At 40.0% G+C, this 15,596-nt stretch overlaps 1 protein-coding gene across 2 annotated transcripts in view; it reads left to right on the top strand.

The window, feature by feature from the left end:
* CREB1 (cAMP responsive element binding protein 1) overlaps positions 1–15,596 on the top strand; it is a 38,333-nt gene that overhangs the window by 15,051 nt on the left and 7,686 nt on the right. The window contains exons 2-7 of one of the 2 annotated variants that reach the window (XM_027637444.1): positions 2,618–2,739; positions 6,066–6,212; positions 8,132–8,232; positions 11,000–11,142; positions 12,065–12,247; positions 13,608–13,758. In XM_027637444.1, the coding sequence (XP_027493245.1) occupies positions 2,626–2,739; positions 6,066–6,212; positions 8,132–8,232; positions 11,000–11,142; positions 12,065–12,247; positions 13,608–13,758 (839 nt within the window). In that variant the 5' untranslated portion in view covers positions 2,618–2,625. The remainder of the gene's footprint in view (positions 1–2,617; positions 2,740–6,065; positions 6,213–8,131; positions 8,233–10,999; positions 11,143–12,064; positions 12,248–13,607; positions 13,759–15,596) is intronic. The other variant, XM_027637445.1, reaches the window with a different exon arrangement.

The following is a 15,596-nucleotide window of genomic DNA, read 5'->3' as shown; positions in this document are numbered from 1 at the left end:
AACTCTTTTTCTTCCAGTCCTGGTTTAGCTAAAATAAATTACCGTGTGTCAGCTGAATGTTTCTCTATTTGGCTCTTCACCTCCAGAGTTTCAGATCGTTAGTAATTATGTTATTAATAAAAAGTATTAGTAAGTATAATACTGCCTCTTTTGAACTAATAGGGGAAATTGTGTATTACATAAGTCATGAGTTAAACCATCTCTAGCCAGGTAGTGTCACCAGCTTTCTTCGCTGGTATTCAGCATTCATAGCCAGGATGTTTTAGGCAAACAGTCTCTGGTTTTCCAACTCTGGTTGTTAAGATCTAACCGATTTTTCAGTTAATTTCATTTAGAATACTTGGTTCAACTAGAGCAATTACTGATCTTTTCTCGAAGTGTGTATGGGGAGGTGTCCTCTCCTGACAAGATGGAAAGTAGTGGGGAAGCAAGGAGAAATGAAAAGTGTGCTCCCTTTGCTCCCATATGCTGTCCATGCCCTGGACACTTGTTCCCCACCAAGACACTTTCAGATCACCGTCTCCAATTCATAACTCCTGGTGTGGTGGCTGCCAGGGAAATCAGTGCCAGGGTGGGACACTGCAGATGGGGCAGGAGGAGTAAAAGGATGGGGCGGCAGGGTAGGCCTGAGCACCCACAAGAACAGGAAGACACTGGGGTACTGGTCAGCAAAGCTTGTCTAGACTAGGGGTATGAGGGCTTAGAACGGAGATGTGGAGATTGGCATCCATTTGTATGTGTGGGGAGGTTTCAAACCAAAGATATTTTCATCTGTTACACTGTAAATTGCAAGGACTAATAGGAATTGACAACCTTAATTTCAGCCATCGTGGTCTTACCTGTACACAAAACTTTGTAAGTGGTTTATGTTCTAGGTGCATGGTCCTGTACATCTTGGCAATCTTGATCATACCCAAACATAAAACAATGCAGTCACCAGTGTATCTGGAATATGATGCCATGATGCTCCAAAATCCGATTCTTCCTTTTTCTCACAACTTACTGTAAAAGGTGGTAATGAAGATGTTAGAATACAAATACTGTGATGTACAAGTGCATGGTAAATTGAAACAAGTTCAGGAGTACTTAGAACAGTCACTTTGAATACTAAATATACAGATTTTGATTTGTATACATTGACTGGCTTTCTTTTGATGTAGGATGCTGCTACTATGAAACACTGGTTTAGCTTTGTTGATTAGCAATCGTTTACTGTAAGACAGACATTTCATGTTATGCTCAAGGTTGAGGTGTGACTGTACTGCTTTAGGCAGTATAAAGGGTGTTCTCTTACCTGTAATACTGAAGCATTGCATGGAAATGGCAGTACCCCTGACTTTGTGTTTGAAATTAAATGTCTTGAGTGCAGACATGATGCCACCAACTGCGTTGACACTTTTAAGTCTTTTCCTCGGTGGGGCCAGTAAAGCTGAGAGGGGCATTTCCTCTTCTTTCCATCTTTCTTCTGATCTGAGCATCCTCTGCCTCCAGGCCCTTTCCCGAAGCAGAAATGTTCTACCAGTTGTTTTACACCAGCTCCGAAGAGAGGTGTGCTGCCTTAAGGTAGGCAGAGGCCTGAGTAGGTTGGCAGCACAGGGTGGTACACAGAATTAGTCTTGTGGCTATGGAGGTAATACTCATTCTTAATATTTGGTATTTGGAGTTCTGTATATTACAGTGGTATTATTATATCACCATTGGGAACATTTCCTTGTATTTTGAAGGGGTTTTTTTATATCAAATGCTTCCATATAAGTAGTTAAAGAGAAACTGAAAAGTGATGTTCGCAGATCAGTGCAGAATTTTAACAGTCATTGCACTCTGCCTACATGCATGGATTTCAAAGTTATGCAACCTCTTTTTATAGAGTTTTGTGTTCTGGTGATCTAGGTTTGCTAAGTTACTGCTTAGAAGTATAAGCATATTAGGAGCTATAAATGATACAGAACTTAGGTCATGGCAAACTACTGTGCACCTCTAAAGATAAAAACATTTGCAGTAAGATTCAAGTAGAAGTGGCTTCCATCTGTATGTATACTGACTTTAAAACTACTGGGTAGAAAAGGCTGAGTTGCTGTGATGTAGAGCCATATGCACTCTGGTGTGTATGGCATGGAGATGTTGCATATTTAGTTCAGACAGAAGGAAGACTGAAAACTGAGTGCCCAACGCAGCAGCAATTGCTAATGGTTACCTGCAGACTGCAGCTGGGGCGAGAGGGAGGGCTGCAGCAGGGCATTATTGTCACCTTGGCACTGAGGGCGTGCCCTTCCTGACACACTGCCTGTCGTATTCCAAATTGCAGAGGTGCTAGGTCATCACAGTGTCATTGCTCAAGCAGGTTTTTTAGGATGAGCAAAATGCATTTTTTCTGATCTCATGGTTGGAGGAGACTGGGCCTGTTTTTTCAGAAACATTACACACAGAAAAATCAACCTGAGGCAGACACCTGGCACGAAAAATATTTGCCTCAATGCTAACAGTTTGGCAAGATTTAATGAGCAAATTAAAACAGCGTGTAGTGATGGGAATTCAGCTGCAGTGATTGCTACCAGATCCACCAAGAATAATGGACTTGCATACCAACCCAGACTTACAACAAATATTGTGATTGTAGGTAACTAAATGACCATGGAATCTGGAGCAGAGAACCAGCAGAGTGGAGATGCAGCCGGTACAGAGGCAGAAACCCAACAGATGACAGTACAGGCACAACCACAGATTGCAACGTTAGCCCAGGTATAAAAATCATATGGTGTAATAGTTTTACCTAATGGATAATATTTTTAAGAGGGATAATGTCTGCACACGGGCCTGAGAGAAGATTCCTTTGATACCATTCTGAAACAGGTGCGATGTATGGTTCCTTTAATATTTGTCTTCATATTTTTAAAGCTGTAGAGATTTTTAACTTCCCATCACACTAGGCTGTGTTAGTTCTGAAGAACTGTGTGTGTGTAAATTGTGTAATGTTAACACAATAACAAATGAAAATATTTCTAGCATTCTTTACCACAACCACTCCACTGAAAGGTATTTTTTTCAGCTCATGTAATTTATTGTCTTTTTTATAGTGACTGGATTGTCTTGCTGTTATGTTTTCTGTTAAAAACTTGTCTACAGTAGTGAGTTTAATTCTGAAGAAAACAAACTGAAAATATAGATAAGTAATGTAACAAGTACGACATCTTATCAGATAGGATAAGCATTATAATAAAGTGGAACAACCTGGCATTTGACAGCTCATGTTATCCTGTTGTCTCCAGAATTTTACAGAACTGTTGGCTATTTAGAGGTACAGAAGTAGATCATTTGTTATCCCCAACTTATTTTGGAGAGACAATAAATGCAATCCCAGCTACATCTCTGATTCTGAAACCTAGTTTCATTTGTGGATACACTGATGGTTGGCAGAAGCAACTCCATTGTATAAATGAGTGCAAAATCTATTTGGCTCTTTTCTGTAACCGTTTAATTTTAAAACTATTTATAGTCTGCAGAGAACAAACAGGTGTTTTAGATCTCATAGTTTGCAGAACTGAGTGTCTTTTAAGTGTCATAAATGTTAAATCACTTATCATTTTATAAATTATTAGTGTCTTTTTAAAGTTATTGCACCTTTTGGTAATCCAGAGATCGTACACTTCCATTCAAATGATAGTGTAGGGATTGGAGCTGTTAAAATGCACAGGGTGATTTTGTTGGGTGAAGCTGTAGTGTGAATTTACAAGCCACCAGCTGCCCTCCACCAGCTTGCCTCTTTGGGCAGTTTTCTCACTGTCTAACTTAGGCACAGGATGTAGGTGGTGTGAATAACACTTCAGTGTGAACTGAGTGGAAGTAGTTTATTTCTCTTGCAAAACCAGTAAACTGCTTCTCACTTGATATGCTTTGAGTCCAGAGAAGTAAGAATGTTTTAAATTTGTATGCTAACATACTAACCTCCAGGGAGCTGAACTTACAAGTATGTACTGGCTTGAATGCACTTTACTTGGAAAAAATTACCCCAGTACTTGAATGAGAATTTTTTCCAAGTAAGAAAAAGCTATACAAGTATGGTTAAAATCCATGTGAACCACTATGTTGTCATTCACTGTACTGTTTGCACCTCAGTGTCTCCCCAGTTGTTTTGTGGAGGTGGTACAACAGTCTAAATGTAATTCCTTGTGTTGTTCACATCAGTGTTACATTATTATATTTTTAATATATGAAATGGAAGTGTTTGACTTTAGGGAGTGCCCTCAGAGGCTTAGCCAAATCTAAATAACTAATTATGTCAATTTAATTCCTTCATTATCTCTTGTAAGGTCACCCCTCTTGCAAGCTTAGTTTAATTGCTGCATTTTCAGTGAGTTCAGGGTAGTTTCAGAGTCAAAAGGAAACTCGTCCCAGTTCCACAAGGTATGAGTCAGAGACATCTGCGGAAGTTACACTCTGCTGTGGGCTTAATCCAACCGCATTGGCCTCCAGTTGATCAGCTTTGCCAAGGACTGTTTAGTCAGACAAGCATTATTAAAAAGGTCGCTTGGTAAAGGAATATAATTTGCCAGAGGAAAGTGCCCGTGTTAATCCCAGCCCTGGTTTCTCTCAGATGTGAGTTAAGTACCACCATGTAATGCTGCAGCTGTTCTCCTGAAAAAGGAAGGTAAAAGCAAATGAAAATTGGTGGATTAGGGAGACATCTGTGGAGGAGAGAGGTCTACATGTAATTCCCTTTAATTTTGTTGTTAAACAAGATTTCATTGTAAGTGGTGAATGTTTATGGAAATTCAGATATCAGCTGTTGCAGCTTTTTGAGAACCACGTGTTCATGGGGACAGCAGAGGATTTCCTTCTGCATCCAGTACATAGCAGCTATCCCTTTGAGATTAGGTAGGACAGCAGTGCAGCTCCTTCTCGCGCTGGAGCTACAGGGACTGAATATTTTTAAAACGCTGTTGAACCCTGGAGGATTGTTAAATTTTCCAAACTTGGGTGTCTAGAAGAAGGCTGGCAAGTCAGTGACCCGTGACATGGCCCGGGCCTGCCAGAGCAGCTCCCACTTGCCTTTAGTCCTTCCCTGAGGGCTGTGATGTGTGAGGGTACGGCAGCCCTGGCACCCTCCTGTCCTTCAGGAGCCCCCAGCCCTGAACACGTGCATCATGGCACCAGACAGTTGCTCGGTACTGGATGTGCACCAGGACAGTGGTCCAGCCATGCAGCAGCCTTGGTGCATGGCACTCCAGCTGCCCATGATAGTACTTGTGACCTGCCAGAGTGAGACATGAACAGCTTTGTGTGGGTACTGCTGTGCTCGGAGCCCGAGCCCCTGTGCAGGACATGCTCACCTACCGTGCTGAAGTCATTGGTGTGTCCCTGTTGGCAGAGCTGCTATGGCCACGGGTCCGTGCTGGAGAAACACAGTTGTGTTCAAGAACTGAGAGTTTAAAACATGGGAAATTCTTCATCAAACTCTTAAGACTAGAATTTGTATCGATCTGTTGCACTGAATCACAATAACTGCCTACAAAATACTTCTTTCCACTGCAAACTCACGGGCTTTCTGTCTGAACACATGGTCGCTTTTCTGCATTTAAATGGACTTTACCAGCTAATCAATGCAGTTTAGTCTGTTGGAAGTCTGAAACGTACGATTCCCTAAAAATTTTAACTTCTGACATCTGGCAGACACTTCTCATTTTCTTGAGGGAGAACTTAAAATACCTCCACTCCCATATGTTTCTGCCTTTGACTCAGCAGTGTCTGTAGGAGTACACCCAAGTCCTAGCAGAATCCAACTGAAGTAAATGAAAGATAATAATGTGTTTGTTTCAGGTTACCTGAAGATAGAAGCAGTTGTCAGTGATTTTACAAATGATGTTTTAAGCTTGCAGAAATTCTGCATTAGATTAATTTGTAAAGTAGGTCAGGTGTTGGGCTTAGGCAGTTCAGGGGGTTTTATATTATGCTGAAACATTTGGGTCATCTAACTGGGGTCTAGAAGAGACAGTTTTTCACCAGAACATGTACTGAAATAAGGAGATTTTGCAATAACCTAATTTATGCTCAATGTCTCCTCTTTGCAGGTATCTATGCCAGCAGCTCACGCAACGTCTTCTGCGCCCACAGTGACCTTAGTTCAGCTGCCCAATGGGCAGACGGTTCAAGTGCATGGAGTAATTCAGGCTGCCCAGCCATCAGTTATTCAGTCTCCACAGGTCCAGACAGTTCAGGTACTGACTGAAGAAATTCCTAGTACGTGAATAGGGCCTTTGGAATAGTCCTGTCATTGCTCTGGTTTCTAATGTGTTTGTGTCCTGGATTGTGTTTTTGCTTATATAAAATTTAAGAACGTGTTGAAGGAAAAATCTGTACAGTTTTTGCTGCTCTGTGACTTTTTTCCTGTTCTGGTTTAAGCACTTTTCACTGTCAAACATTGCTGAGTTTCATTTATCTCTAGAATTTGTTTGGTGAGTTTAACAGCTTCATGGTTTTTCTTTTTCTCTCTCTCTTCTTTTCATACAGCTTTATTGAGTAAGAGTTCATACTACTCTGAAGTGAACAACAGCATGGCATTTTTTTTTCCATAATATAATCTTTAATCATTAATGAGGCTGGTATTCTGGGATGAGAGTCTTTGCTACACAGAAAATATTTGCATTGGTCTACAAAACAGATGTCTGTATGTTCATGGTGCTTAAAATACACCTATCAGTCCTTACATAGAAATGGTTTTTAAATGTGCCTGTTAAGCATTTTGTGCTTTGTAAAGTCTATCCCCTCTGGAAAGCAAGGCAGGTGATGCAATATGATGAAGTAACTTGAAGACATAAGAGACAAGTAGTCTGAAATCTTTAAAATCTCTAACTTTCTTTTTAACCACTTGAAGCTCAGTGTTACTGAATGCAGAAATTGTTTGGCATATAGCAGCTACACTGGGCAAGGACTGTACACTATTCATTTGCTATTACTACACTGAGCTCAAAAAATGATTAATTTTAAAGAGCAGACATTGTGACTTTTTGATACAGGTATTCAGCTGGGTATTATTTGAAAAAATAAGGCATGCATAATTTAAAGCTAGGCCATTCTGATAATAATCTTTGTTTTTCCTTATCACCTTCAGTGCTGAGTTTGTGGCAGGCTCTACCCTCCTCAGCCATTGCAGTCAAAAGTTTAGAGTTCTAATCTATCAGAGGTGAGCAGTTTTTAGATAAGTGCAAATGTTACTAGCCCAGAGGTGGCAGATAAGAGACTGACAATGAAACAATGCTTGGAACTCACCTGGTTCAATGCAAATCTAGCATGTTTTGATACTCAGAGCCCAGTAGTTCACAGTCAGCCTTGGACCTGTTCAGGCCTTCTGTCTGATAACTGAGGTGTGGGTGCCAGCAAGATTTTTGAGCCTCTAGGAATCTTCTCTACAGTGCATAAAATGTCAGGCTGCGAGCTCTGTTTCTCACACAGGCATCGCTAGCTTTGTCACATGACTGTGGTCTTTAGGAAAACAGTATCTGTTTTTAGGTATTGGAGGTGGTTTTATACTTCTGGCACACTTTGAACTTAAAATTATTTAAATATGATTGATATAAACATTTTAGCTTTCTTGCATTAACATTTCTCCTTTTTTTTTAGCACAGATGTTCAGAATTGCAGCACTACACTATTTTTTAGCATCAAGTATGACATTTTCCTGACAATTTCCCCCCAAAGAGCAGTCTTTCTCTAAGATATATACCCCATTATTTATAATTTATGTTTCTCAACTTCAGTATTTGTTTCCAAACATTTCTGCTCTCTTAATTTGATTTTAGTTATTATCTCCCTAAATTTTACTAAAAAAATCTATCTTTCTTTACTTACAATGGATGGAAACAAAGAATCATGGAAGGCAAAAAATGTATGGTATTACTGTTTCTATTTTCTTATTGGAGTATTTGAATTATAAAGGACATTCTCATGGGTAGATGACTGACTGTGGTCATCCTTTACTGGATCTGTTACTAAGCCGTGTGTTCTTTATGTTCATTGCCTAGATGGAAGCACTGTAGGATTACTTGCATTGTAGTGTTTTTCACAGGATGTCGACATTTCCTTGAAATAAAGAGACTGGAAGTGTCTTGTTAAATTTGATTGCTGTTCTTATTTACAGATCTCCACTATAGCAGAAAGTGAAGATTCACAGGAATCAGTAGACAGTGTCACAGACTCACAGAAACGAAGAGAAATTCTTTCCAGACGACCCTCCTACAGGTACAGAGGTTAAAGCAGAAGCGTTTTGCTTGATGGGTGTGTTCACATGGGGAGACAAATAGTGTGATTGTATGAATATTTTTAGGTTGACCATTTAACTGAAATCTTCTAAATATCTCCTGCAATGTCTTGGAATTGGAGTATGGAATATGTCCATGGAATAGGATGGAAAGAGATCAGCAGATAGAAGGAGGAGGAAGAAACCTCAGGTGTCACACTTAGTTAAGACAGAAGTGAGCTGAGAGTATGCTAATTGCCACATTTGGGGAACATTGAAGTATCATTGTGCTAGGTGCCTTAGAGATAGCTTTAATGAGTACTTAATACATGAAATACACCAAAGCTTTGCAAGAAGTGGCTTCTGTGTAATCTCTAGTCTGCAGAAAATCAACTTATTGTTGAAGTGCTAGCAGCAGTCAAACTTAGTTCCTTTCTCCCATGAGACTTTCAATGAACATGTCATGTTCTGTGTCTCAGAGAGAATTTCTGCTTGAGCAAAATTGTTTGTGTTTAAAGTTTAAGAAGTCGGGGTATGAGTTGAATGTAGTGATAAGCATCTAGTGTCTTTAGTTATCATGGCAAATACCTCTGCAGCAAAACCAACTGAGGTGCTCCTTCACATGGTGTTAGTCATATGTTACTTGATTAATTAAGTCTTTGTACAGCTTTTTGGGCCTGTACTAAATCCCATTTTCATTATTAAAATATGCTAAATAGCATTAAGGAACAGCTCTGGAGTTCAGTAGGTTTTAAATGACCTGTGGATTCTTGCTGCTTCAGAAAACTCAGATGCTTCTTTTTTCTTTCTGAGCATAGCCTTAGAAAGTACAAGCTAGGCTCTAGGCCTGAGCATATCTCAACCATGATATTTTTTTAGCACTTGGAGATTATTTTCTATCTTCTCCGGCTGTCTTCAAGGCTATTCTGTTGAAGGTAGTGAAAATAATTGCTGAAGATCCCTAACCGATGGATCTGGGAAAATATTTTTATTTGTGAGGACCAGTGTTGCTAACTTCAAGGCTGCCACAGACTCCTTGCAGTCTGTTTCTTCAAGGAGACACTTGTTTTTACTATATATGGAAGAATGGCTGTATATGGTGAGACAACAGAGCTAGGTAAACAAGCAGCAAAGCTGAGAAGAGGGTACTTGTGCCTGGTGACTTCTCATTGAAATGGACTCCTTTGCATGCACTGATACCACAGCACAGCCTTTGTCTTCCAACCAGATCCTGGTGATCAGCAAAACTTTGTAACTGTAATATTTGTATAGACAGCTCAGACTCTGGGCTGGTGTAGGTCAAGTCAGAAAGGCTGATCCAGATCACTGCTGTGATCAAGCTGCTGGCCCAGAGACAACATAGGTGCAAATATTCTCACAGAATTGAAAACTGTATATACCTCTTCCTCAGAAACTTCACTGTGATTTTGCTACTAAAGCACATCATGTGTTCCCCGTGTCAGTTCATAGCTGCTATATTTTTAAAGCAGCCACCTTACCATTTGTCTAAATCCATCTTTATGATGGCAAAGGTGGGTTTTAACTACCAGGTCACACTGACATGAGCTTAAAAAGTGATTTTTTATCTTTTTGGGGCTTATTCTGCATCATCCCTGTTTGCTCCATATTTTTTCCTCTGATTCACTAGATTTTCTGGTCTAACACCTAGATTGCAAACTCTTCTGTGTGGGAATTTTTTATTTGTCCAAGTGGTGCTTGGCACAGTGGAGTCTTTGTGCAGTGCTGGGGTTCTTGCATGTACTTGCCACTTTTGCAGTGGCAAAGCTCTGTTTGTCAAGCTGCTTAGCAGAATGACTGCTCTCCCCAGATAGCTCTGTACAGATGTTCTGGCTCCCACAGCTTTAGAAGCTGTATATAAGAAATTAGTGTTGTCTTGGAACTTGAGGTCTACAGCTGTGTTTGCTTCATCCCACAGTGAGTTCTAGTGACAATCCACTGGAAAACGTATGAGGAGCCCTTTACCTATGCAGCAGTTTGGCAGTGACATAATAAAAAAAGCCAGCAGTGAAGAGGGCTTGACAGTCCTCTGAGGAGGGACAGTGTCTGATCTCAATGATGCAAATTGCAGTAACTGCTATGGTCACTATACAGTCATGTTCAGTAGGGCCTGAGCAGTGATGTTTTAGCAGTTTGGGCTTTGGATGATGAACTCATGGAAGTAATTAAACAGCATTTTCTTTTCCTTACCCATGGTAATCTCAGAACTTTCTCAGGCAGGACACCTGTGAACATAACTGCATAACTGTGTGACTGGGTATTGTCTCCCAGGCAGGTGTTATTATGAACTGGTTGCTCTCTATAAGCATTTTGCTACCTTCCTTTGTACTCAGCTCTCTGGCTCAGGCATTTACGGTCTCTAAAACAGAGCAGTTCCCCTGAAGTAAGTGAGGAGACAGGTTTTTATGTATTTTTGCTTTCTTTAGATCTTTATGTAGCTAAAATCAGGAAACAAGTAAAAATGGATCAGAGAAACATATTTTTAAGAAAAAGGTAAGGTTGTGATAGCTGTATCTTGGGTTTTGAGAAGCACAGCTGTTCTGTACTGGCTCCCTTGCCCATCTGTGTTTGGCACTTTGAAAAATCCTCTCCAATAAGAATTTGAAGGTAGTGTGTGTTTTTCATTGTGCACCCATGTTTTCCTTGCTGGCCTACTGCACTTTACAGTTTTCTCCAGCATTGTGTATCAATTAGAATATTTTTTTTCTCCTGATTTTTATTAAAATCTCTACAACACACTGTCTTTGCCAGAAAAATTTTGAATGACTTGTCCTCAGACGCCCCAGGAGTGCCAAGGATTGAAGAAGAAAAGTCTGAAGAGGAAACAGCAGCACCTGCCATCGCCACTGTTACGGTGCCAACTCCCATTTACCAAACCAGCAGTGGGCAGTACAGTATGTAGTCTGAATTTCTCAGTGGTGCTAGTAAGTGGGGATGAGAAGATGAAGAACTATTATTTCTATAACTGTTTGGACTAGGAAAAAGCAGGAGGTGAAAAAAAGATGACTTGATTTTGACTGATAACCATGCCTTTTAAACACATTCCTATTGTTTCTATCTTTCTCTTAAAATATCTTTAAATTTTTCTATCTCTGTTTACTGCTTCACCACTTTGCCTAGTACCCTACTTTATTTTATTGAAATTGATTTGGTTAATTCTGGATCCTATAACTGTAATAGTTACAGTTAATTGTGCAGACACTGGAGATTTTGCTGTGTGTGTGTATATAGGAATACAGTGAAATTCTGTGGAATCACAAATGAGCGGTGATGTCCCAGTATACCTGCATATAACAGGATTGGGGAAAAAAAAAGAAGAAAAAAACCCAGCAAAGTAAGACTGCTTGAAGGAAACTGGACCTTTAGAAATGAAAAAACTGATAAGGAGGGCCTGAGGAGCTTGTAGAGAAGGGGGGATACAATCAGAAGAAAAAAAATGACAAAGCAAGAAGAAAGTGAAACACAAGATATCAATATCAGCAGGGGAGACAGAAGGGCATAAAGCATGGAAGAGGAGAGAAATTTCAGATGAGAATAAAAAAGTAAGAAGTGAGAAAAAGACCTAAATCAACCAAGAAGAAAATCTTAACTAACAAATTAAAAACTATTCCCTGGGGGAGGGTTGTAGGCTCACAAAAAATTGGAAACTTACTTTCAAAGCGTGATTTTTTTAACTGAAGCCATGTGTGTGATTTCAGGGTGTATAAGTGTTCAAGGGATTTAACCCAGATAATTATTCTTCCATATCTTTGTTTAATACTGTAAGTTAATGAGTAAATTAGTGTCTTAAATGCTGTGTTGATATTTTGTCTGCAGTTGCTATTACCCAAGGAGGAGCAATACAGTTGTCTAACAATGGCACAGATGGAGTACAAGGTCTCCAGACATTGACAATGACCAATGCAGCTGCAACCCAACCTGGCACCACCATTTTACAATATGCACAGACCACAGACGGACAACAGATACTTGTACCCAGCAACCAGGTTGTTGTACAAGGTGAGAAACTTCACAGCCAGTCATTCTGTATAACATTTTCTCCATGCAGATACAAGTTGCCAATTTAACTCCTTCAAATGTGTCAGGAAGCAGATTTAACAGCTTTGACACGATAAGTCTCCAAAATTATTAAAGGGAATTCTGGACAAAGCTCTTTGTCACATTTTCTTGGAGCCTTTCCCTTTAGATTGATAAAATTGTAGATATTTTGGGTTTACTTCTTATAACTATATTTATTTTGGGGTTTTCATGCTGTATTTCCTGTATTTTTTTTAATTTCTGCAAAAACTGATAGAGCTCTGAGTTCTCCCATGTCTGCAGCAATAGGAAATTTAAAGTAAAGCATTAAAGATAGGAAGGAAGGTTGTTTGATTCTAAACTTAAATTTATTAGTAATTTTTTCCCCTTTTCAATTACAAGTCATACTTTCTTCCTATTGGGACTTCTGTAACTAGTCACCAAGTAGTTAATCAGTGAGTCTTGGAATCATATAACAATTCAGAAAAGTGCCTTGAGTGATCATTTGGTCTAGCCCTTCATTTGTCAGGGCTACTTTAACTTAGATTAAGTTGTGGGGTTTTACTGTATTAAAACATATGGTTTGGTTTATTAAAAACGGGAGAGTTATTAAAATTTTTTAATTGAAAATAACAGAGAAAGTGTACCCCTGCTTTTATGATTGTAAAGCAGTTGATTTGAAAGTTATCCAGTGAAGAGTTTTCCAGGCATCAGTGAAAACAGCAGAGAGAAATACTATTGTTGCATTGATCTTCTGGGTTTTGTGTTTTTAAGGACATGTGATTTCTTTAGGTGTTATTGTGGGTTTTTATGAGCTCAGGCAAAATTAACACATTCCTAGATTACAATAAAGAAAAAAAAGAGAAGCCCAAGACCTTATTCATTCTAGAGAAGTAGTGAAATTGAGTGCATTCAACTCTGTTGGAAGTAAATGCTACATTCCCCACCCATTTTTCTGTGCCAGATACTTACACATGCAGTTCCTCCTGTTGCAGATAGACATTTATAGCATAGCTAGAAATAGTGTTTACACCATTCTTCACTGGAACTGCCCAAAAACCAGAGAAGTAAAAAGAAATACACTAAGGGAGAAAGAAGAACAGCTATACAGCCAGACAAAGCAAGTTATCAAGCACAAGTGAGGACTTCTTCAGCAGGAATGCCCAAAACCTTGCCTTTGTTAATAAGCTAAGACTGAGGCAGCAGTGATCACCCAGATGGTGGCCACCCCTCCTGTGCTGTGGCCCGGAGTGCTCAGTTGGATTGATGACGGGGTGCTGTTCGCACCACACGTGACAGTGCTGTCACCAAACTGACATCATGTTTCCCTGTGTCCCTTCAGCTGCCTCAGGAGACGTGCAGACCTACCAGATCCGCACCGCCCCTACCAGCACCATCGCACCCGGCGTGGTCATGGCGTCCTCCCCAGCGCTCCCGACGCAGCCGGCAGAGGAGGCCGCACGGAAGAGAGAAGTGCGCCTAATGAAGAACAGGCACGTACATTTAGATCACTTCCTTTTTTCCAGTCAGCTCTGCACAGAACTAGTGTCAAGCTCTAAGAGTCACAATCTTTCTTAGTCAAATCATTTCTGAAGAATTTGCGTTTATTTTAAGATGCAAAGCAAAGAGACACACATCAGCTAATGGTGTGTGTTGTGACTATGAAACCTTGACTAAAGGTGTCAGACTCATTCTGTGAGGTGTGTGAACTTTTTGTTGCCAAAGGAAAAAAGTAATTAGTGAGAGACCTGTACAACTGCAGATATGTTCTTACAAACACCAAGGTGAGTTGATTTTTTTTAGTTAATAAGTTAATGTAGTTTCCTCTCCTGGATTCTTTCCCTTAGCCTTCTGCATGCATTGTCCTGGCTGCTGGCCCACCTGTGCTCTTTGTGAGTGTTTTCTTGATGGTCTCACTTTTTCTCTTTAGCTCTTGCCCTTTAGGTTTTCTCCTCTAAGACCAGAAAGGCCCAAGAAAAGGCTAAACGAGCAGCACTTTCTCCTTTTGACTGAAGTCTTGTGGAGCCAGTAGTGCAGCAGAGGAGCTGAGAGACAGAAACTTGCTTCTGTAGGATTTAATGTGTTAGGAGGAACAGCTAAGCTTATAGAGCTGAGAGTTGGTGGAAGTAGCAAAGGAAGGGAGCAGTAGAGAGAAGCTGGGCATGATGCTCCTTAGGCCTGCTGTTATGGGACAGGGAAGGGATGGGCCTGAGCTTGAACAGTTCACAGCAAGCTTGAACTCTTATCCACAGAGCACAGATTTGAGCCTGTATGTTACACTGTGACACTGGGAATAGAGTGCTTCCCTCCCTTCTGAGGAGGGGAAGCCCCATTCAAGCCTTGTAAACTTCATCTGTCAGACTGAAAAAGCCCTATGGTGTTGTACAGGTTCGTTTATCTTCTGTAGATTGCTGTGCTGTGAACACAATAGAAACTTGCATGAGCAGTCCCAGTGCTTATATGCGGGGCTTTAATGAAGTAAATAATGCTGAACAGCAGAGTTCACTTTTTTAAAAGGTTTTTGTACAGATACTGATACCAGTGAATAGTAGATATCACCCTTTCAGGCTCTGCATTTGAGAAAAATTTAATTAGAATCACAGAATATCCTCATTTAGTCAGCAGTCTTATTCCATTAAAAGAAAGCTTTTGTGTTGGTGAAAGCCAAGAAAAACAATGGGGAATTACCCTACTTGAGTTAAATTGACAGCTTTTGCAACAGTATCACGTTGCATGTGGTGCTTTTAGCCTGCCTGCGTAATAGATCCTTGCAAATCTAGGCTCCATAGCAAAGCAGGGAAAAGAGATAGAGAGGCAGATGGTGAGGTGGCACTTATTGAAGGATTATAGTGTAAATATTCATAGATATTATTGTGCAAATTTTCTGTATAAATTTTACATTTTTAAAGCTCTCTTGTAATTCATTATAACTCTGGCTGTTCATAATGAACCACGCAGCCTTGAGGTGGCTTAATACACAGACTAAGCTGGCACAAAAATCACAAAAAGAAAGAAAATGTTGTCACCCAAGGAGGCATGTTAATAGTTTGCACTGTAAGGCAATTCCTGATACAGTAGTACTTAATCTTTTGGTAACAGCCCAACATTACTTGAATTCTAAATATTACACATGACCCACTGAAGCATTGCAAGCATGTGAAATTGTATTTGTAGGAGTGACAAACGGATACCTGAATACTTTCAAGGCTTACAAACTGTGTTTTCTTCATCTTGTCTCATTTGTGGAGCTGAATTTCAAAAATTGCTTTAGAGGTTTCTTACCAGTTAGGTCCTGGAACACATTCTTTTTACATACTAGTACCTAGTACTA

Source organism: Corapipo altera, unplaced genomic scaffold, assembly GCF_003945725.1.
Source record: "Corapipo altera isolate COAL_440 unplaced genomic scaffold, ASM394572v1 45, whole genome shotgun sequence".
NCBI lineage: Eukaryota > Metazoa > Chordata > Aves > Passeriformes > Pipridae > Corapipo > Corapipo altera.
The sequence above is the reverse complement of the archived record's forward strand: the minus strand, read 5'-3'. Positions and strand labels throughout refer to the sequence as shown.